The following is a 17,768-nucleotide window of genomic DNA, read 5'->3' on the forward strand; positions in this document are numbered from 1 at the left end:
GGCAACTCCCAATGCGGCAGCTCACGCATGGAAGCAGGAGGAGCCTTAAGACCATACGTCTGGCAGGGAGGACTGCGCAGAGGTGGAGGAGCGCTCGCAGGAGGAGGTGTGTTAACCTTCTCTGCCTGATACTCCTGCATCAAAGCCGCAAGCTGAGACTGCATAGTCTGCAGCCTCGACCACTTGGGGTCCACAGAAGTTGGAGCAGAGGCCTGTTGAGGCACCGCTTTACCTCTCTTAGGAGGTGTGCAGTCATCAGATGACTGCGGCGAGTCCGAACTGGCCCAGTGGCTACACCTGGGCCGTTGGACTAGCTCGGAAGGGACCTTACGTTTGAGAGGTCGTGAGACCTGGGTCCACCGTTTCCTCCTGGAAACCTCTTCCGCAGACGAGGAATTTAAGGGCTCAATCGTCTGGGAGTGGAAGTGACGATCTCTATCAGATACGCCCGCAACCACTGAGGATACAACTGTGCGCCGATCAAGGCCTGCCGAACCCTTTTGCCCTTCGACGTTGCTTCTCCCCTGGGCTTGGGAGCTTGCAAGAGGTCCCGGACTGGGAGGACGACTGGCACGCACAGAAGTATCCTCATGCGCAACACTGACACTGACACTAGGCACAGCACTGGCACTAACACTTCCCACTGCACTCTTCACTTTAAGTTCCTTGACATCTGCCAAGAGAAGATTGTGGTCACTAACTAAAGACTCCACCTTATCACCAAGAGCCTGAATGGCACGTAACATATCAGTCATATCAGGCTGAGCACTCGTAGCAGGTTCGGGGGTCACCACCACAGGGGAAGGAAAAGGTTGAGGGTCATGGGGGGAGGAATAAGCCAAAGAGCGAGAAGAACTCCTCCTAACTCTCTCCCTCTCTAACCTAGTTGTATATTTGAGGAATTCATTAAAATCGAATTCCGAAAGCCCAGCACATTCCCCACATCGATCTTCCAACTGACAGGATTTTCCCCTACAGTCGGAACAAACAGTGTGAGGATCAACAGAGGCCTTCGGAAGACGCCTATTACAAGTCCTAACACTACATCGCCTAAATTTAGGAGCTTGAGAGTGGTCGGACATCTTGGATTTAGAGAACAGTCAAGGGGGAATTCCAAAGTAAAGCAAAGATCGTTAACCAATAAACCATTTTAATTCCAAAAGCTATCTAAGCTAAGGGAAAAGCTTCCTGTACAGCGAAGGCTAAATTTCAGAGCAAATACTTCTCCAAAACCGTGAACAAAGACTCCAAAATCAACAGCGTATCCATGTAGGTCTTGCCGGCGGCACGACAGAGGAAAAATTGAGGTGGTGTTGACAAGAAGTACTGGAGTACCTGACCACAGATGGCGCTGGTGAGTACACCCCCCTCCTGTATAGCGATCGCTGGCGTATCCCGTCCGTAGAATTCTGTCGGGCAACGGAGTTGACAGCTACATGATCATCGGGTAAGTATATTCAAAAATTTATTTTACTAATGAAAATAACATATTTGTGGCTATTCCCGCTTAAATGCAAGTTCGGAATGATGAGCCATAGTAGTACGGAGTTGGGGTCCACTGGGTACCTAGATAACGGCTCCCCTTTCATTCGCCACACTTCCCCCTCAAAGAGTTAAATCTATTCGGGGTGAAGATTGCTATGAGTCGTATCTAAAAAATATGTCCAGATATTATGCGACATCCTTAAAGTAATATTACAGATGAATCGCCCCAGGAGTTAGAATTCTGGAAACCTTCGGTTTATTTCTCTGGGAGTATCACTGTAGCAAATATCCCTTAGAAAGGCTACCTAAAGGAACCTTCTATCAAGACGACATGGCTATCTCGCCCAAAAATAGATTTTTCGCTTTACTCAAAATCCATTGTATATACAGTATGATCAGTCTCTAGAGCATTGTCCTGCTCGATAGGGAAATGTCACTGTCCTTTGCCTCTGCCATTCATGAGCGACCTTTAAACCTTTAAGTGCAAATCTCACCTGAATTGCAAGACTGTCACAGTTTGCTGTAAATTGCGTCTATAAATACAAAATTACAATATCCTGTATTGTATGTTTGCTGCAATACAATAATGTTGCAATCAATACAAAGTTTCCAAAATACACTAAATTATTACAGATATTTTGTTATAAAAAATATTGGGGCTATCATAGCATTGAATAATAATTATTTTACGTCATTCTAAATCTAAACAGTACTTCAGGCTCACGACCCTTTTGCAAACCCATACTTAATGTAAATTTTCATTAGTTTCATTCTTTAAAAGGAAAGATTAAAAGACAACAATAATGAGAGCATCTTGTATATTTTATCACATGACAATAGAATCGATAATCTGTACACCGGCTATTATGAAACAATTGGCAGACCTCGCAGACAGAGGAACTGAAATATTTAGTCCCATTTCATCGAGAAGTCCTGACGAAATATATTCTAAGAAGAAAATAAGGGGATAAACAATCTCAGAAAAATGAATGACACTTAACACATCCAGGAAGAACATTTTAGGCATGTACTGCATTCGGAGATCGAGCTCCACCTAAGATTCGCGTGGAAAACTAGATTCTTAAAAAAAAAGTTTGGTGTGGTGATAAGAGTACTGGAGGCAGTACATGCATAAAACCATAACTAAAATCCTCAAAAAAAAAGAAAGCAACAACCAATTCTAAACAGAGGAAATAAATACAAAAATTGGTCATAACTATGTTTCCCGGTTTTAAGAACAACAAATCTATTGGCAACTTGCGTTGTTTCTTATTTGGATCCAGACATCAAGAGAAAATTTTACACATACCTCTAGGAATATTTCACGTACATTTTCAATAATTAAGTCGTTTATACAAAGTGCAGCCAGAGCCAATATACACGGATGACACCAGATCAACGTTAAACGTTTTCACGACCAGGTTTTGACCGCACACCAAAAACGTGAACTTGATCCACGGGATTAAGAACGAGTAACGAGAGTCAAATTACTATTTTTCTATGAAGCATTAAACAAACTCACTAGAAACAACTAAGACTTTGAAAAAAACGTCTGATGACTTCAACTACATTTCTGATTGCAGTTAAAATGGCTAAAACAATTGCATATACTAGCATTGTTATTAGTATTTCTCACATAAAAAAATGAAAAAAAAAATGAACACAATAAAACCATATCAACTATGGTACTTTGTGCTGCAATCAAATGTGCTTATGGCATGAATGTAACTTATTTTGTATATGTAATGCATGTATCTTTACATAAACAATTACCCTTATAATATTACAACATAGATGGGAAATAATCATGTGATTAAAAAATAAGACTCATCAGTGAAATCTCTTCCAAATACTAAGAATTTGCAGTGTTCACTGCTACAGCCACAGTGATCAACCTAAAGGAGAAAATAATAATTAAAAATAAGAGAGACCCGACCAACAAAACGATCTTGTACTTCAGCACATTTATGGCATGATTTCTCCGACATTTATTTTCCTAAGAGGAAAGATTGTACGTAATCAAGTTTTCTTTGGCTCAAGCCAAAAAGAAGCAAGAGATAGAGACGATAAGGAAGAAATAATAATCTGAGTAATATCATACATCAAATCTCTTGAACTCAAAAGATAAATAAGCTTTGGCATCAATGACTCGGAAACTTTCTTCAGATAGTTTACGGGGGATATTCCGCATATCCTTCCAGCTTGGTTATTTGCGAAAACAAAATATGGACAGCAACACTTTTATTTCCCTAATACAGCGCAACGTTCATTTTGCAGCACTAAAACTTCATTAACAGTACCCTGATAATGTCTAGTTATAATATTTCAGCTTCAGACTTCACTTAAACTAGAGGCACATTAATTTTTAAATGTATCTAGCTGAATCACAGAAGGCTGCTACAGTATTTGCCTCCACATTTCATATCTCGTTATATCTTTAAGAGGCTGCCTCACAGACACTATCTCTCTTCTCCTTCACTCGACTGCACTATTTGCTGCGCTGGTCATAGAGTAACTGTCTACCAAAACTATTTGCTTAGAGGACGCAGAACATGTCGGGATCGTAGGAATATTCAGCTGGGAGGGTCATGTCATTGAAATTCAGTAGAGTTTTCGATTTTGTTGCTAACGCCGCCCTGGCCTTGTGATAAGATTCGTCATATTCCTGAAATGAGGATATTGAAAATGGTATAAATTTATTGCTTCAGATTGTGCATAAAGTTTTTGAGACGTCTTTAAAAGAGAGATAATCGTCGTTATGAAAACATCCAAACTGAGATAGTCTCTTGTTTTGCCTTCAGGAGAAGGGAGATTACCTGTATGGTCAACAATAACAATTAAACTAGAGAATAAGGCATAGAAAATTATACTCAAAGCAAATATCAAAGAAAAATACCAAAAACAGTATGGTAGATGAATTAGTCAAATATACACAAGATGATATTTTCCAATTTTTCAATTTTTTCAGAATCAAATTAAAACCCTCAAAATTATATAAAATAATAAAACAAACATTGTTACTGTAATATTCAAGAGGATGTTACATTTTGTATTAGCAATGATAAATACTCTTTAAAAAATAGAACTAAGAGAGAATTTTATTAGACTCCTTTTCACAAACTTACCCGTAATTTAACGCCAAAGAACGTTGCTCTTTCTCTCTTCTTCACCATGTGGTCAGTTTCAAGTAACCATCTGTGTTCTCGGCAATCGTCTTCCGTTGGTCGTTTGCTGAATAAAAGATAAATGGGAATTAATAAAAGAAAATGCCTTTTTGTTTTAACATCTCTGTTGTATTTTCTAATATATCAATCTAGAGTATTTAAAGCATGCAGAGTTATAGGAAAACGTAGTCATAATACAACTAATTTCTATCCTCGCCTGATGTTTTTATTGATTCTTCTTTAGAAATTCAATTTAATCAACCTTTACCAGTAAATTTTTTTTTAAATTTAAAAAATCTCATTTTCTTTCCCTTCAATAGACACATGGCTCTAGTAAAGTAATGATATATTCTATCAGTACATGGTAAGTGTCTCTCCATCATGACTGTTTAACAAATACATGTTACATATTGTTAAAATATTACTCCATTTTAAAATGTCTTCCCTTGAGTGGATTGTTCAAGGGAATTGTTTTTGGCAATCATAATTTGCATTTTCTTTGTGTCTTGTGATGATGGCAGTACAGTACTGTGATTTACATAACCGCTGAGGAGTGCGTTTGCCTCACGGTCCCTCTAACAGAAAAGTATGTTTCAATGGTTGCCGAGCAAGTTAAAAATTCAAAGCACAAAGGAAACTTGCCTTTAGTTTAAAGGGAATTCCAGGGAAAACTAAGCTAGTTAATTATAGCAGAACTGACGACAACAATGAAACGCCAACACCGTTAATTAATTTCCTTAAACAGACAAATTTTGAGAGAGATTAGTATTAAAAGCTCTTAACATCTATAGCTACATTTGTTAAATCATCAAACCTAACCTCTCAAAATGAATCTAGGGGTATTAATGTTTCTTTCAGGGTTCTGAAGGCTCACTACACAACACAGATTCTGGATTCTCTCAAAGAACCTTAAATTCTCCAACTACATTAGGCCCTTCTGCTGCTGAACCATTATATTCCCACATTCCAAGTCGCTCTTTTAGACAACTAAATTGTGAGGCAGACGGCTAGTCTGGATCCTATTATCCCTCTACTCAATTAAGTACTGTAAGCCATTTAAAGCCACCTCATTACATTTGTGGGTGGCGTGCCATATCGTATGATTCCCTTAGATTTTGACGGGGCAAACAAAATTTCAACTAAAGTCACCTGCTTGCATCATGTTTCGTATGGAAGCGAGCTTTATTCACGTGCAAGCTCAGCTACTAGCTCATCTCAGGTCAAGACTAAAGCGGTAAATGTAGGCACTAGTAAGTCGACTGCTGAACAAGTCCCCTTCAAACATACACAGCAGCCACAGCATCTACTCGTAACAAACCTGGTCAGCTAATTTCCCTTAGTTCATTCTGCTGTACATGAAAATGAGTTAGAAAGAAACATGAGGCGGACCTCAAACGTAAGCGTCTCCTTTTCAAACCTTATATAACCCCATTGCTGATAAATCACCTAAACAGCTGCTAAAGGAAAGGTCTAAAGCTGCTTATTCTTCCAAGTCTTTTGACAGCTACTTCCAAGACTGTTTATACCCCTCAGTTTTCCACTTCTTTGTGAAAAGATGATAAATTCTTGTCCCAAATTCAGAAAAAGGCTAGTAATTCTAGTTTAGTTCTTATGCCTAATATACCACAAGGAAGTTTTGACTTGTGTAAAACTAATCAGTTACTGATGTTCTGGATTTGCTCCTAATAAACTAAAATTTTTAAATTCAGGGTTTGTAAGCTAGTTGACTAAAAAGTGTGGCTTGTCGGAGCATGAAGATGATGTTTCTCACTCTCTGCGAATTTGACGCTTCCAGTGTCCGTTCGCCTTTACTACCAGCTGTCTCTTCTCGCCCAACTGACTCGTCTCGCCTAGCTCACTCGCCTCGCCCAGTCCTGCTGCAGCTCGAGATCACCTGTCAGCTTGGGAGCGCCCGTCAGGTCGTGATTTCCCGTCAGCTCGTGATCGCCTGTCAGCCCACAATCACCCGTCAATTTGCTTTCAGGTTGTAGGAGTCCGGCAATTACTTCCCGTGCCTAACAATTTCTCTACTCATGAACACCCTTCTATTCTCTACCGCACTTCAGGACTTACGTCAAGACAGCACAGATCAACCTTGTTCAGGATCGATATGACAAGCGCGGTCAAACGTGCAGTCAGACCTGAAGACAGGACTTCAGATACACTGGAATGGGGAGACTTACCGGTAGATTCCACTTTCTCCGGCTTCAAAAAAGGATCTAAGAATCGCCCTATATGACCGGTAATATCATTTGTAGATGCGGTCTTTTGATTTGTTCGCACCTTCTCTGTTTCTTCACTCAGGATTCACGGGAGCGGCATTCATCTGTTAAGCCACTTGGATGGCTGGCTATTTCTTACAGACTCGTGGTCAGTAAGATTTCAAGAAGTCATCCCTTCAGCTAACACAAATCTGGTATTCCTAGACATACTTCTAGTCACCAGACTAATAGTCTTTCCTTCTACGAGCAGATTAAAAGGACTGAAGACGGAAGCCCCTTCTTACTACTGTTCTCGATTCGCTGCCATCTCATTGGTTACTCCATCTGAAAAGTTACTCTAGCTGACAAGGACACCTGTCCTCCTGGGAGCAACAGGGGAGCATCAGATCCCAACCTCCTCAGGAGGGTAAGATCTTCCAGCTTCCCCCCAATATTCGATGCTCCTATAAGAAGCATCAAGAAAGGAGGGGGGGGGGGGAGGTTCACATGAGGCAACACATGATCACCGGACTCTGGTCCTATTCCTATCATCATTGTCACAATAATCTTCTCGAATAAGGGCAGTTTTCTAGCCCCCCAACAGTTCCTTTCAGGACAGTCCATGATGTTGATGGACAACGACACCACGGGAGGGGGTTATATTCAAACATATATTCAGGGAAGTTCCTCTTCATAGCACCTATGCCAGCTAGTTGAGGAAATGCTAAGGTGGAAGAGGACTATTCATTGCCCCTGCGACTCTGATCTACCCAGACATGGGAGATTTTCTGGCGGACAATGTGAGTATTGACTCGGATACTTGGCTCCAAGCGGTCTTTTGATTTGTTCGCACCTTCTCTGTTTCTTCACTCAGGATTCACGGGAGCGGCATTCATCTGTTAAGCCACTTGGATGGCTGGCTATTTCTTACAGACTCGTGGTCAGTAAGATTTCAAGAAGTCATCCCTTCAGCTAACACAAATCTGGTATTCCTAGACATACTTCTAGTCACCAGACTAATAGTCTTTCCTTCTACGAGCAGATTAAAAGGACTGAAGACGGAAGCCCCTTCTTACTGCTGTTCTCGATTCGCTGCCATCTCATTGGTTACTCCATCTGAAAAGTTACTCTAGCTGACAAGGACACCTGTCCTCCTGGGAGCAACAGGGGAGCATCAGATCCCAACCTCCTCAGGAGGGTAAGATCTTCCAGCTTCCCCCCAATATTAGATGCTCCTATAAGAAGCATCAAGAAAGGAGGGGGGGGGGGGGGTTCACATGAGGCAACACATGATCACCGGACTCTGGTCCTATTCCTATCATCATTGTCACAATAATCTTCTGGAATAAGGGCAGTTTTCTAGCCCCCCAACAGTTCCTTTCAGGACACTCCACGATGTTGATGGACAATGACACCACGGGAGGGGGTTATATTCAAACATATATTCAGGGAAGTTCCTCTTCATAGCACCTATGCCAGCTAGTTGAGGAAATGCTAAGGTGGAAGAGGACTATTCATTGCCCCTGCGACTCTGATCTACCCAGACAAGGGAGATTTTCTGGCGGACAATGTGAGTATTGACTCAAATACTTGGCTCCAAGTGGTCTGTGGATCTTCTAGTACACCGACAGTAGACCTCTAATAGACAAGATTTCGATGTACTGCTCGTCAGTATCTTTTCCACAAACACTCGGCAAAAGGCCTTCCAACAACAGGGGCAGCATAGAAGTCGACGCGTTTTCCCCCTCCCCTCTGGTTGAACAAGTAAAAATATCACTCAACAAAGGACATCCAGGCACGTCAATGACCCTCTTAGCTCCAAGGTGGCACCAGGCAGACCTTGACTGGAAGAATTAACACACGCCCTTTCTTACGACATCGACGTTTCCCATTCCAGGGTTGGGGACACGAAATACTCGACTTCGTTCCCGAGCGTCTCCAGACCTAAAAATCCAGCAGCAACGGATCCAAGGTTTGAGCCCTTCTGGATAAGGAGTCTTTGTATTGTAACCAATGATCCAGATCAACTGCTACTTGGTCCAGTGAGGAGCTTGAGGTGCTACCTCAAGAGAATTGCAGAAACTCGCCCCCAAGTGGCAGCATTTTTTGTCGGCATGAGGAAAGTCAAAAGAAGAATTGCCAAGAACACTATCTCTGCATGGTAGTAGGTTGGCAAGGGCACCAGCCGCCCATCGAGATACTACCGCTATTGAGTTATGGGGTTCCTTGACTGGCCAGACAGTAAGTACTACATTGGATCCTTCTCTCTGGTTACGGTTCTTTCCTTTAGCCTACACATACAATGAATAGCCTGGCCTATTCTTTACAGATTCTCCTCTGTCTTCATACACTTGACAACACAGATTACCATACAATTTTGCTTCACCCAAGGGGGTTAACTACTGCACTGTAATTGTTCAGAGGCTACTTTCCTCTTGGTAAGGGTAGAAGAGACTCTTTGGCTTTGGTAAGCAGCTCTTTTAGGAGAAGGGCACTCCAAAATCAAACCATTGTTCTCTAGTCTTGGGTAGTGCTATAGCCTCTGTACCATGGTCTTCCACTGTCTTGGGTTAGAGTTCTCTTGCTTGAGGGTACACTCGGGCACACTATTCTATTCTATCTAATTTTACTTCCTCTTGCTTTGTTAAAGTATTATAGTTTATATAGGAAATAATTATTTTAATGTTACTGTTTTTAAAATATTTTATTTTACCTTGTTTCCTATCCTCACTGAGCTATTTTCCCTGTTGGGGGCCTCTGGGCTACAGCATCCTGCTTTTCCAACTGGGGTTGTAGCTTAGCAATTAATAATAATAATAATAATGGATTTGCAAGAGCCCAGACCAGACATTGAATTCTGACCCTACTCCTCAGACAAAGACAAAAAGAACTACTCTGTAACATAGGTCCTACAAGCAGGTATGTGGAAGTGTCAGAAGACCTTCACCTCCCACTACCTGCAAGACATGGCCACAGGAACAGGGAAATGTTCTCCATTGGCCCTGTGGTGGCTACACAAAAAATAGTTTAAACACCTCAGGCTCCTTGATGGCCAAGTAGAGGATGGTGGAGGGCAGAGGTTACCCGGGATTAAGTCTGGGATGAATGAAAAGAATGACTGGCTATTTCTTTCATCTTCCCCTCTCTTGGGAACAGCATCTACTGTACTCTGCAAGCTGGCCTCCTATGTCTGCAGGTAAAACAATTTCCCTTATGTAACCTGATATTTATATATACTTGTTGCATCCTCTTACGCCACGGCGAGGTGGGATTAGGTAACGTCAATGGATGGTTCAAAGATTCCAATGTTTCTGAGAATTCTTACCAAGATTAGTCACAATGCTAGTATTGCACAATTGCACAGACTGCTCAGGCCATTAAAGAGTGCTGTTCAACGTAGATTTAGCGAGGTATCAGGGTCCTCCCCTCCTTGTATGTGCATGGCACTTAAGAGGGAAAACATCAGGTCAAAAGGTCAAAAGCCAGCCAGCTGGTTAGGACTTCCACCCACCTTAGGGGCAAGTCTGTCTTAATAAAGAGTGAAAGGGTTTGTATTTAGTCTGGCAATCGCCTATCCCCCGGTAAGTCCTGCCTGCAAGCAAAAGGGACAATAGAACACAAGTGTGTGTGTGTGTGTGTGTGTGTGTGTGTGTGTGTGTGTGTGTGTGTGTGTGTGTGTGTGTGTGTGTGTGTGAGAGAGAGCAAGATAGCCTGTTCTACCCCCGTAACCCCCGCTAACTAGCAGTGATGTAGTTACACCTCGCTAAAAGTCTTATGGCTAGTCTTCCAGCTAAGCCGAAAGTATATCCCTTATTAAATAGCTCAAGGTTTGTATTGTTAGGAAAAAGACATTTAAAAAAATTTGTAATTTTACATCTCTCGAGATCTAGGTAAAGAAGTTCTCTTCCTTGTTATGTCAGTTGAAGGGCATTTAAACATCTAATATGAGACATTTAACGAACTATTCCCCTCACAATTTCTGTGCAGTGGAACCAATATGAAGTAATTCCATCAATTCTTTTTAAGGACATAAACCTTACCCTTGATTAATTTGACAGCCTTTTTCCCTTACATCTGGATAGAGCTGTATTTTTTCCTAAAGGAGTAATTTTTTAGGCATGCTGACTGACTTGCAAGTTTTTAAACTTCCTAATATCTGGTAAGAAAGAAAAATCCTTTAATAGCAGTATGCTTTCAGCGAAGCTGGATGGTTCTGACATTACTAGTGGGGCAGCATAGCAAATCTTTGGTACATTTTGTGATACAAGCACCAAATTTGCCACAAATGTACATTAATATATTGCGAACATTTTCAGTTATTAGGCCACTTGAAAGTCTTTTTATGTCCGCCATATTGGATTTCAAAATGGTCACCACATGGCATCTGCATTTGCTATTATCTTTGGATATAATGAAGCTATTGACTCTGGTATCAAAATGTATGTTTTTTGGGGCAAGGAATCCAATGGTACTAATTGTTACTTGGTATTGTCAAGGATTGGCTGCCTTATTGACTTTCAAAAAGGGCTGCCACTTAAATATTACATTTGTGATTATCTTCGGGTCTAATGCAGCTATTGACTTGAATTCTGGTGCCTAAATGTTTGTGGTGGTAGAAGTGGTAGTTATGGTGATATAGTAGTGATATTACACTATTAATATTACTGGTGACAATAGAAATGTTAACATTGTTCAATTTCATTGCAGGTTCAGGAGACAGTTCCACCATGTCTAAGAGCTTCAGACGAGATGCTGCTGCTGCTGGTGAGGAAACTTCACCCTCAACATTACTGCACCTCTCCACAAAAGACTGGAAGTTATGCCTCATATGTCAGGAGGAAAAGAATTAGACACTGACCAAGCTTGACCAATCCAAGAGATAAAACATTGGGAGTGGGTACAGTTCACTCGCAGAGAACTTGGTCAAATTTAGTAAACTTGGAGAGCTTCCACGATTATTTCACTTGGAAAGACTCGATGATAGTCATGGCATTGAAGCTGGGATGGTTGCACACGGTGCAAAATATCATCGGACATGCAGGCTCCAGTCCAACAATACCAAACTGCAGAGAGAACACAAGAGAGCAATCAAGAAAGAAGTAAGAGTGATGACAAGCTGCAAGCAAATGCACTAGGTTACATTCACGTTCATCAAATACAGAGAAAAAGGTCCCAGAAACTAGTTTCTTCTGTGAACAACCAGCTGGGGCCGACAGTCTTTGCAAAGCTGCAACACTACAAATGTTCAGACGGGTGTGTGTGTGCAATCCTTCTTGGTGATACAGAATTCCTGGGCCGTCTCAGTGGTAGGGACATGATAGTGTTGGAAGCCCAGTATCACCCACATTCCTTGATAGGGCTTTACAATCACATAAGAAAGGCCCAGTCAACAGCATCATAGGACGCACGCCAAGAGCAAGAACAGTCGTCAGTTTTCTTCGCTGAACTCATCCACTACATTGAAGAATCGAAACAAGAGAAAGAGACGGTACTAATATTCAGATTAGCTGATCTTGTCCAGCTCTATCAGTCTAGAAGGGAACAGCTAGGAGTCCAGGTGGACAGGAGTCCACTTCTCACGATAAACAGAGACTGCTGGCTAAGTTTCCTGACATGCAGGCATACACCAAGGAGAAAGACAATCTGATTGCATTTGAAAATGATGATGGTGCTGCTCTTGCCAAAGCCTGTAAGCTGGACAGTGATAATGATACAGTCCATCTTGCCCGTGCTGCACAGATTGTTCGCTGTCATGTTTAGAGAAGCCAAGCCCTTCACAGGATTCCCTGAAGGATGTCAAGAAGAATCTGTGCCACCGTTGCTGCTTGCCCTAGTCAGTATGGTCCTAGAGGGACTCAACATCAAGGAACAGATGGCAAGCAATAACCCTGCAGCCCAGATACTGAAGTTCAACAGCATCAAACACAAGCAAATATGTGGCACCAAATCATCCACCAGTGTCAGGCACAGTGTCGCACAGGAGATGATGCCGCATGCTTATACCCACAAGAAGGAATTGGTCGACAGTGTCACATCTTGACCTGAGCCTCTCTTATGATAGAGTGCTCCAGCTTTCAGCACCAATGGGTTACAGTGTCTGCCATCCCAGAGAACGAGTGGTCTGCCCTCCGAAAATGAGTGGCAAAGTGTTCACAACTGCTGCTGTAGACAACATAGATCACAACCCCAATGCAACAACATCAAAGGAATCCTCCCATGGTACCGCTATCTCCCTGATACAACATCCTTCTTACATTGGTGAAGGAGTGCATTGGAGCATCGTCATTGTTGGAAGACCTGGGGATGCACGGTCAGAGATAGTCACCCCCTTGCCGCATTGCTACACTAATGTACCCAGTCACTAGCAGCATCAAGAAATTGCCAGTCCCAGCTGCTACAGTGGCATCATTGACCAGAGGAGACTTCAAACAGCACTCTGATGAAGAATACCAATGGCTAGGCAATGCAAAGCAAGTCTGGAAGACAACACCGATACAGTGGACAATGACAACACATTTTGGTTTACATTTCATGCCAACCGACAGCCAGCAGATGCTCGAGTCATTGGCAGAACATCGCTGCTCACACTCTTCCTAGAGTGCCCACACAGTGGACATGACCCGACACACAATGGGCATCGTGAAGATTGCCCTGGAACACCTGAATCCTGAACAGAAACCAGTGGTCATCTTTGATCAGCTATTGTTTCGCTTTGGTCAAGCATATACAGTACAGTGGAAGTGGCCCGGGCGCTACAGTGAAGACCAGATAGTGGTAATGTTTGGTGGTCTCCAAATAGAAATGGCAGCACTGACAACAATGGGGGACTGGCCGCAGGAAAGTGGTTGGGTGCAAGCACTTGTGGAAGCTGAGATTGTGACAACAGGTACAGCAGACTCATTCCTGCAAGCATCCCATGTCTTGCACACAAGAAGAGCATTGCAGCAGCACTGTAAATCCCGCAGCAGCACTGTAAATCCCACATCATCATGCCTGAAACCACTACTGTCTGGAAGAAACCAGTGATAGAGGAAATTCCTCTGTTTGAAGACTAGCGTTGCCAGAGAGGGGAACTCGTCCCCAGTTTTGCAACTCGGCAACTGTGCTGGAACTAGAACTGTTGGTACTTGATCACACCCACTATGCTAGGTGGATACCAGTGCACCTGAAGGTCATGGCCAACTCACCACCAAACACCCAAATGTAGTCAGGAAATTCAGTTAAGGCCATTTCACCATTTAGAAAACACAGAGGGTATTCCATTCAATCCCAATTGAACAAGCACATGAACAGAATAATGTCTGCATCAGAGAAGACGGTGGAGCAGTTGGAATCACAACCAACCCTAGTGAAACCTAGTGGTTGGTTGGATGGTTGCGGGACCAGAAGTTGCCAGGGTGATCAAAGAATTCCAGGATTGTAACAAACACTAAAGATGGCAAACAGCAGACACACTTCAGCATGATCAGATGTCAAACAGGACACACACTTCAGCATGATCAGCCATCAAACAGCAGACACACTTCAGCATGATCAGACGCCAAGTTTACTGGCCTCAGTTGTGAAAGATGTTTGCTCTCTTGTCAGTGTCATAGAGGAAATGGGCAACCCATTCGAGCAAGCAAGCACAGGCCGCTCTCCTGTATGAGCAAACAAGCACAGGCCACTCATCTGTATGAGCATGAAAGTGCACAGGAGAGCAGTTGTTGTGGGCAAGTGCACACAAGAGAAAGTTCGTAGATGTGCGCGAGCAAATAGGTGAGGGAGCACGAAAAGATGAGGATGTACTTTTGTAAGAGCACAGGCTTGCACAGGAATCCTATGTTGAGATATTATCATCTTCTTATTAAGGGAATTAAGGGAGATTTTTGTAGTAGCATTGTCTCTCCACCGGGAGATAAATGGTAGGAATAACACATGAACAACTCATTTCAACTGGTCTTTGGAGTCCCCCTATCCTGACAGGCTAGTGGTGTGATGGGACAAAGGTGTGGCAGACTGGAGGAGGAACTTGAAGTTCACCTACTAAGTGTCGTTCAGGCAAATGATGATGCTCCAACAGGGAATGAGGCACAACTCCATGAAGAGAAAGTACACCCAGGTGATACATCCGTAGCTCATTTCAGGGACCAGAAACCCACTGAAGAGAAAAAATTTTTTTTTTCTACAACAGTGCACTTCGATGTCTAAGGATTGTCAGCCTCCTTGGGAATATGTTATCATAGTCACTAGGAAACATAAGCGACAGAATAAACAGCAAACAGGAATGCTGTCCAACAGTAAATAGAATGTGTACATCAACATGCTTGCACAGAAAACTGTCACATAGCAACAATTACTATCAAGCCACTGGAAATACATCCTGCCTTCTAAACCTTTCTTGCTGAGGATGATTGGCTATCACAATTATTTAAAAGAAAAAGTAAAAGATTAGAACAGGCAGTTGCTGGCACCAGAAGTAGATTTGTACTGTCCAGCAGCTAAAAACAAAATGAGGCCTTAGATACTTCCACCACCTCATTAAAGTTTTATGTCGTACCCAGGTTTCCTGAAAACTTATTCGTATTAAAGGACGAGGGTTTACATTCGTGTGGAAACAAAATTAAATAATTATAAAAGCACATAACATCAGACCAGACATTCACTTACTTAGGGTCTCTCTTGAAGATGAGCATGAGGAATCTAATGGCCTCCTGAGTTGTGCTGCTGCTTAGGTGCTCAAACCTATATCGGCAGTATTGGATGTTCTGCCGGGTGTCGTCATCATCCACGCCCTTGAAGGCACTTGAACCCGCTAAGAGTGCGTACGTTAGGACACCTAGAGACCATATATCGCTTGTTGGATACGCCTTCTGGTCGGATAACACTTCGGGAGCTGCACAAATTTAAAAAACAAGATGAATTATTTACAAGTCATATGATCTCATACTAGTGTCCTAACTTCTGCAAAATCTCATACAAGTGTCCTAACTTCTGCAAAATCTCATACAAGTGTCCTAACTTCTGCAAAATCTCATACAAGTGTCCTAACTTCTGCAAAATCTCATACAAGTGTCCTAACTTCTGCAAAATCTCATACAAGTGTCCTAACTTCTGCAAAATCTAATACAAGTGTCCTAACTTCTGCAAAATCTCATACAAGTGTCCTAACTTGTGCAAAATCTCATGCAAGTGTCCTAACTTCTGCAAAATCTCATGCAAGTGTCCTAACTTCTGCAAAATCTCATACAAGTGTCCTAACTTCTGCAAGATCTCATATCTCATACAAGTGTCCTAACTCCTGCAATAGAAAGAAGACATTTGTATTTATTTGAAAGAATTATCTGGTATATAAAATCCATTTCTTATGTCAGTAAATAGTAAACAAATATGAAAAGAATGCTTACCAATGTAATCGAGTAATCCATTGACAGGAACGGATGACCCTAATTTGGACACTAATGTGGCACTCCCCATATCGACAAGTTTGATGTCCGTTCGCCTGCAAGTCGTCATGACGACATTGTCTGGCTGGAGGTCAAGGTAGCCATACCCTCGCCAGTGGAGATACGATAATGCATTCAGAACCTATAAGAAATGGCATTATGATAATGATTAAATTTACAATATGTTAAAGCACACACACACAATCTATATATACTAATTTTGTCAATTAAGCAATCAGGACTTATACTTTTAACTAATTCCGAATGGTAGTTTATTTCTGTTTGAAAAAATAAGTCTTAATTCTGTATCAAGATCTAAATTCAAATTCCTATGTAATTCTCTGGTAAATTAAGTTATTTCCAATACAAAGTGAGTTCGACATAAAGAAGTATTTGTGGTTTTATGTCTATGGTCTAAGGCCATCTTCTGATTGAACTAATGAATTTCCTATACTTTAAGTAGCCTGTGGAAATGTGAATTAAAAAGTTTGATCCACGGAACTTAATAAATTCAAACCGATTGACTAGATTTATTATGGCAGAAACAGCAGTTGGGTTTTTGTAAAATAATTTTGATTTCTTAACAATTTTGCCTTGAATTTAATTATAAATTCTAGATTAATTACCGATAAGGATATTGTAGATAGATCTAAAAATGTAAATTAACCGTAATTCTTGGGTTCCAGGAAGTACATGGCATACTTCAGTGAAAAGTTTTCGGGATTTAATCGGCGTGAACATGCTTTACATAATTGGTGACCTGATTCCCTCATAAACTGTGATTTTTCTTCGTTTTCTCTTTCACATACTGGCATAACTATTCAATAAGAACTTGCATTGGAAGTCGAATATCGTATAGAGGTAATGATGATAATAAAAACAATAACAATAAAACATTGATTTAAGAATAGACATGCGAGCATGAAATAATTTATCTATTCAATTAGGATACTGTACTTGTTAGAAAATTGTGTAAAGTAATGTAGTTTTCATAGATGAGTAAACATTTCTCATTGCCCTTGGCAAAAATACTGCTCATGTGATTACTATCAACGTGATTAATCAGTTACAGCAACGGATTAATCTAACGCAAAATCTACTGGTTAACGTGGTCACTGAAGGACGTTGTATTAAACATGTCAATACATACATCGTAAAGTGAGATTTGAATACCAAAACAATTTACAATTTGATTTGTATCTGTGGAATTTGAGGCATATGTCAGAAACTCTTATATGTTCACTAGTAATAACTTAAGGTCACTATCAGCAATTACTCTTAACCTTAAATTCATCATGCATTATCTAAATTTAATTCACTTCCCTGCATGTACAGTTCATTACCAAGATTACTGTAAGTTTCCTATGCAAAAAGGAATTACCTTTGAGTAAAACCCATTACCTTAAAGTAATAGAGAGTAAACTAAAGTAGAGGATATTCTTACAATATGTAAGAAAAAGAAATGGACATGGGCAGGACATATAAAGAGCGAG

The 17,768-nt window shown here is 41.3% G+C and overlaps 1 protein-coding gene across 1 annotated transcript in view; it reads right to left on the minus strand.

The window, feature by feature from the left end:
• Positions 1-2,286: 2,286 nt before the first annotated feature.
• The window catches only part of LOC137650476 (titin-like), a 963,282-nt gene continuing 947,800 nt past the window's right edge, over positions 2,287-17,768 (minus strand). Inside the window, 4 exon segments of the mRNA XM_068383702.1 lie at positions 2,287-4,150; positions 4,611-4,716; positions 15,500-15,725; positions 16,237-16,417. Of these exon segments, the coding sequence (XP_068239803.1) occupies positions 4,022-4,150; positions 4,611-4,716; positions 15,500-15,725; positions 16,237-16,417 (642 nt within the window). The 3' untranslated portion in view covers positions 2,287-4,021.

This window comes from Palaemon carinicauda, chromosome 12 (genome assembly GCF_036898095.1).
Source record: "Palaemon carinicauda isolate YSFRI2023 chromosome 12, ASM3689809v2, whole genome shotgun sequence".
Classification (NCBI taxonomy): Eukaryota; Metazoa; Arthropoda; class Malacostraca; order Decapoda; family Palaemonidae; genus Palaemon; species Palaemon carinicauda.